At 40.6% G+C, this 6,513-nt stretch overlaps 1 protein-coding gene across 1 annotated transcript in view; it reads left to right on the top strand.

The window, feature by feature from the left end:
• zswim5 (zinc finger, SWIM-type containing 5) overlaps positions 1–6,193 on the top strand; it is a 46,682-nt gene extending 40,489 nt beyond the window's left edge. The window contains exons 11-14 of the mRNA XM_081375324.1: positions 953–1,110; positions 1,220–1,383; positions 2,240–2,321; positions 2,649–6,193. Of these exons, the coding sequence (XP_081231450.1) occupies positions 953–1,110; positions 1,220–1,383; positions 2,240–2,321; positions 2,649–3,511 (1,267 nt within the window). The 3' untranslated portion in view covers positions 3,512–6,193. The remainder of the gene's footprint in view (positions 1–952; positions 1,111–1,219; positions 1,384–2,239; positions 2,322–2,648) is intronic.
• The last annotated feature ends 320 nt before the right edge of the window (positions 6,194–6,513 follow it).

The following is a 6,513-nucleotide window of genomic DNA, read 5'->3' as shown; positions in this document are numbered from 1 at the left end:
AGGAGACAGAGTGATGAAGCCAATCAGTACATATGGGGATGATTAGGAGGCCATGATGGACAGGGGCCAATGGGCAAATTTGGCCAGGATGCTGGGGTTACACCCCAACTCTTTTTTTCCGAAGGACATCCTGGCATTTTTAATGACCAAATATTTGACTGACAATGCATGAAAACAGATCTACATCAGGGGGGTTTCTCTTGAGTCAACATTTAGTGACCGCTTTTTTGCAGGCGACCATACAGTCTTTCTCTTGTGGGAAAACAGACTAGAAATATTGACGACTCATCCTTAATTACACAGATTTTTATCCTATCATTTTGTCCAGTTCTAGGACGAGAATGTCCCTCCTCCAAGTAGCAAATGTAGTCAATCATGTTGCAACTTCCCAAAGAATGTTTTTCTCATGTTTTTATTGTGCGTTTTAAATGTGTGCATTGTTTTCACCTTTAATTATGGAGCACAGTTCTTTAAATTAGATTGAATCTCCACATTGTGCGTGACTTACACTCTAGCTCCAGCCATATAAAGTCTTTATGGGACCTTATTACTGTATATCTGCACCAAGGCATCATTATCTGAGTCTAGCTCATCACAATCCTCACTAATACACAATCAATAGCACTGCTCCCTCTGCGCACCTTCTGTGAGTCTGAGCTAGTGTATTGTCACTCAGACAGGAGTAGCAGAGCATAGAGTGCTATTTCTAATTACTTGCATTCAGACAGAGCTAGCAGAAACATGAGTACTGGTATGTGTGGAAGTAGCACTCGGTTTACTCAGACATGATTATCAGAATACAGAGTACAAGGCTGTAGAAATCAGGGAATCGCAATTGATGCAAATTGATGAAAAAATGTTGTTGAGCTTATATATTGGTCTTGTTATAGGCTATGTGAATATCTAGAGTCTTATATGTGTGAATAATCCAGTATAAACATGTTTACTGCAGGCTTCCAGTGCTGGAGTCTACGGCTCCCTCAGGTGACGTAGGGCACCCTCACCACGGCATCTCCATAGTGCCCAGCAGATACCCACGCTGGTTCACGTTGGGCCATCTGGAGTCTCAGCAGTGTGAACTGGCCTCCACCATGCTTACTGCCGCTAAGGGTGAGTGCTACACACGATCACTCACGACGAGTCACGTGAGGTTCACTTTAAACAAACTTTTATGTGCTGTGCCCATGTTTAGCTAAGAGAAGTCTGTTTTGTGTCTTAGGTGACATGTTGAGATTGCGGACTGTTTTGGAGGCCATTCAGAAGCACATCCACTCCTCTTCCCTCATCTTCAAATTGGCTCAGGATGCATTCAAGATCGCCACTCCGGCAGATAACCCTCCTGACATCACTCTGCTCAATGTAGCGCTGGAGCTCGGCCTCCAGGTAAATCTAAATGGATCCTTATGTGATGTCTGGTTTGATATAGTTCATTATTGAGTCTGATTACATTCTTGATCTTAGACCAACTATGCCAACATGTAAAGTCATCCTAAAACATTATTTTATTGGACATCCAATGAGCCCACATAGTTGTTTTTTCCCCATTACCTTAAATTTCTCTCTGCATATAAAACGTTTTTGACCCTTTTCTGATGTTTCAACGAGATGTCCAGTGTAAACAGACGAGCATATTATGTACACTGTCATTCAAAAAATTGGTGTTTGGTAATTTAAAGTCTCTTATGCTCATCAAAGCTGCATTTATTTGTTAAAAAAAGTTAAAAAATAATATTGTGAAAAGGTATTACATATTTTAAAATGTAATTTATTCCTGACATGGCAAAGTTTCAGTGTCACATGATCCTTCAGAAATCATTCTAATATGATGATTTGCTGCTCAAAAAATATTTCCTATTATTATCAATGTTGAAAACAGCTGTGCTGCTATTTTTGTGAAAAAAAAAAAAAAAAAAATCAGGATTCTTTGATAAATTAAAAAGGTCAAAAGAACAGCATTTATATAAAACAATAGTAATATTTTGTAACATGCATGTCTTTACTGTCACTTTTGATCAGTTTGAACCTTGTTGTAGTGTTCGTACTGATGAAATCGTACTGACCCCAAGCTTTTGAACAGTAGCGCAAAGACTGTTTTCTTTTATAGTCTGGTTTTATATGCTGGTTTTATTTCTGGTATTTGGTGTTTTTATGTACATGTAAATTTACTCGTTGTATATTTGTTCCAGTACACTGTTCTGCATATTTTGTGAGTCTAATGCGATATGATATTTCTCTGCAGGTGATGAGGATGACCCTTTCCACACTCAACTGGAGGCGGAGGGAGATGGTTCGCTGGCTAGTCACATGTGCTACTGAAGTCGGTCTGTATCAAGCAACACTCTGATTTTGATGTTTAAATTAACAAGGATTTCATTCAAGACACTGACATGCACTTTAATAGTTTTGTCTTTTTAAAATGTCATGTAAATGCTTTATTCTGACGGAAATCTTATCCGTCCCATTTTGGCTAAATCGAACTAACAGACCTAGGTTGTTGCAATGTATTTAAACTGCAGTACTATGCAAAATCAGCTAATCGTTTCACTGAAAATGATGATATGTTTATCATGTGGTTTCTAAATGCAGGTAGAACCAAGGCAAATCTGATCTGTTGATCTGTTCTGATTGGTTCTTTTGTCTCATTGCAGGGTTAAGAGCATTGGTCAGCATATTGCAAAGCTGGTACACTCTCTTCACCCCCACCGAGGCAACCAGCATAGTGGCAGCCACAGTGATGTCCCACAACACCATCCTGCGCCTGAGCCTCGACTACCCACAGCGGGAGGAACTCGCCAGCTGCGCGCGCACCCTGGCCCTGCAGTGCGCCATGAAGGATCCCCAAAACTGTGCCCTGTCCGCCCTAACCCTTTGCGAGAAGGACCACATCGCCTTCGAGACGGCTTACCAGATAGTCATCGACGCTGCCTCCACAGGCATGACCTACTCTCAGCTCTTCACCATCGCCCGCTACATGGAGCACCGCGGCTACCCCCTTCGAGCCTTCAAACTGGCGTCTCTCGCCATGACCCACTTGAACCTGGCCTACAACCAAGACACGCATCCGGCCATCAACGACGTGCTGTGGGCTTGCGCTCTCAGCCACTCACTGGGCAAGAACGAGCTGGCCGCCATCATCCCCCTGGTGGTTAAAAGCGTTCATTGCGCCACGGTGCTCTCGGACATTCTGCGACGCTGCACCATGACAGCCCCCGGCCTGGCCGGCATTCCTGGCAGACGTAACTCGGGCAAGCTTATGAGCACTGACAAAGCCCCTTTGAGACAGCTACTGGACGCCACCATCAGCGCCTACATCAACACCACCCACTCCCGCCTCACGCACATCAGCCCGCGCCACTATGGAGAGTTCATTGAGTTTCTCAGCAAGGCACGCGAGACCTTCCTATTGGCCCAAGATGGCCACATTCAGTTCGCCCAGTTTATAGACAACCTCAAACAAATCTATAAGGGCAAGAAGAAACTCATGATGTTGGTACGGGAACGTTTCGGTTGAACCTTACCTCGCCTGACTGCGGGAAACTCTTTCTTCTTTCATTCTTCATTTATTTAAGGCATTATTTTATTCTTCCTTTTTTGGTCATCTTTGGTGAATTTTTAAATTTTATCCATTTGTTTTGATCTGTTTCGTCTTGTTTTTTTCTTTATTTTTATTGTGAACAATTCCTGTTCACCAAGTTATTCTACCAGGTCGAACCTGTGGAGGGGAGAACAACAACTGTAATTATGACCATTTATGTTTTTGTTTTGGCACATTCTTGATTTTGTTTAATCAAGATATTGTGATAAAAATGTAAAAGTGGCACATAAAGAGAAACCAAATGATTATGTGGTAAATTGAGCGTGGGGAGGCGTTTGGTTGGTTTTGGAAAGGGGCTTGAACACTTCAATCAAAACGGTCATTCCTGAAACACTCGCATACAGTGTTATCAGCATACCTCGATCGTATTTTACGGATCAGCTTTAACTCTCTCTGGAAAAGGCCTGATTTTAAGAGTGAGACAGGCACATCACATCACCTCAAACTTAAACTGCAACTCTGTCGAACCTCCCAACCACGACTCAAGCGAGCCACAAGACATGAGCCCTCCCCTCTCTCCTGTGTTTGTTACTATCGGCTCTCTGTTCGAAAATTCAGTGCAGGAAAGACAACGACCTAAAAGAATACCTGTGTGCTCGATCCTTCCATGCTGTTTCCTGGTCTTACTGAATTTGAACAAAACCAAGATATTTACCCATCAATATCAGCCATATATGTTTCTCTGTTACCTCAGTGGAAAAACAAAAACAGAAGCAGAAACGAAAAGACTTGTGTGAGATTGAGTAGCAGTAATAATATATATGTACTAGCACTTCATTAAATTCCATCCCCTACACGACGCATTCGGATACGCAATTACTCGCTGTATAGATGCATTTGACAAAAATGGTTGTATTGGCAGAATAAGAAATTAGCTGGCTTTAAACTGTAATATCTTCCACATTCCATGACCTCCGCCCTCCACAAGTGCCCCAGTGGATCCGAACACTTAGAATGCACTCTGCGGCTTCCATCTGAAGGAAAACGAGAAGAGAGGAAACAAGAAAAGATATGCTCAACTCCGTTCTCAGGGAATCACTTAAAGAAACAAAACAGAAAAAAATAGTAGCATAAGCATTTAAGATATTGTAAATATGAAAGTGTCAATTCAAAAAATTGTAAAGTTATAATTATTTATGATGACTGTATGTTTTTCTTTTCGGATACTTGAATTTGTTGGGCTGGGAATGTGATGACCGTAAGAGGAAAGACTTCAGAAACATTTCTCAGGTGCTCCTGTGTTCATTTCTGATTTACTGTTTTATTTGTATCCTATTTTGTTTTTGTAATACCTTTTTGCAAGAAGAAGCATGTAAAGAATAAGAAGAAAGGAGAGGACAAACGTTTATGAACAGACTATGCAGAACCACTTCATGATTTGCCCTCTTTCCCCCCTGATCCTCCTCCGACTTTTCTCCTTGTTTGGCTCGGGGGTGGGGGCGCTCTCCCGAAATTCGACCGTTTGTATCTGTAAGTAAAGTAATCTGCACGAGCTTCAAGTTTGGATGGATTTTGCCTTTGATCTACATACAACTCTTTACTTTGAAGCCTTATAGTCTTCTGAAACCACTGCACGTGTTTCAGGACATTGTGTTGCTAATGTCAGTGGAGTACAGCATAGAGAAAATGGACCTAAACCTTCAACTGGCCCAAACAAGGAAGAAGGGCATCTGGCATTCTATTCTCCTTCGCTTCGACATGGTCAACGTACTTTAGGGTCGTGATTATCTTGTATTGGGGCTTTTTGAGGGCAACAAGGCCTGTTTTGAGGTTGCGTCTTACCATTGCCTAATTGAGACCTTGATAGATGCTCCATTAATGGTTAAATCTTGAGGAGATTTCTAAATGTTGTTGGTTAAGGTTGGTCACTTTTATTTAAGTAGTTTGCTGGTTTCAATTTTTGGTTATTTTCGTTCATAGAGTTTGTTTAAAACTTCATACTAGTTGCCTCAGCTGTGGCATACTCAAACCACAAGGTGTTAGTCACACTCAACCTGCTCTGTCAGGGAGCTCAGTGGATGGACCTGAGAGGAAGCTCACAGATTAGGATTTTTTTTTTTTTTTTCAACACATTTGCAGAATGATAATAGTGCTGCCTGTTTGATTAAAAAAGAAAAACTACATAAAAAAAAGAAAAGAAAAGAAAAAGGTTAAAAAAACGAGCATTTTCTGTAGCTAACTAGTTGGTCCAATGGCATCTCAAAAAGAGAATAACCTCCTCTGGCTTTTGATTTCTCTCTTCCATACTCTTAAGTGTCCTGTATGTGTTAACTGTACCAGTGTTTTGATCTGTCCCTAGAGTTTAGAAGGAAAAAAATAATCGCTGGTAGAGATTGTTCACTAGTTCATCTACTGTTTGATTTTGTTTCGTTTTAATTTAAGGGAAAGTGTTTGTCGCCTCTTTGTGCTACTGAATTATAAAAAGGTATCCAGTATTTGTTGCCACAAAAGTATAGTTCATCAACACTTTTTGTTTGTGCAACCTCTTGAGCTAATGTCTATAAACAAAAATTTATTACTATTTATGTAATGCTACTACCATTTTATATGATTTGTGTTGAATTTCAGTGCTTTTCTATGAATAAAGTGTGAAACACGTCTTTGCCTATTTTAATGTAACATGATATACAGCTACTGTAATCTTGGCTCCTTATGAAGTGCAAATTTTATTTTTATATTTATTTATTTTTTAGGATATATCAGAGATTTTTATTTGGGGGGGGGGGGGGTAAAAAAAGTCAGTAGCCTTTAGTTTGTCACGGTCCAGAAATACCACAATGTCATGTGTAGATGCTTAATCTATTATTATGAAACTCTTGCAATAGTAACATTTACTGATACCAGGACTGCAAATATATTGTGACGGACCTTCTTCATAGACTGTGGTGACGCATTTCCAGTAATCAACATTGCAAATC

The sequence above is a fragment of the Scardinius erythrophthalmus genome (genome assembly GCF_964197995.2).
Source record: "Scardinius erythrophthalmus genome assembly, chromosome: 9".
In the NCBI taxonomy this organism is placed as follows: domain Eukaryota; kingdom Metazoa; phylum Chordata; class Actinopteri; order Cypriniformes; family Leuciscidae; genus Scardinius; species Scardinius erythrophthalmus.
The sequence above is the reverse complement of the archived record's forward strand: the minus strand, read 5'-3'. Positions and strand labels throughout refer to the sequence as shown.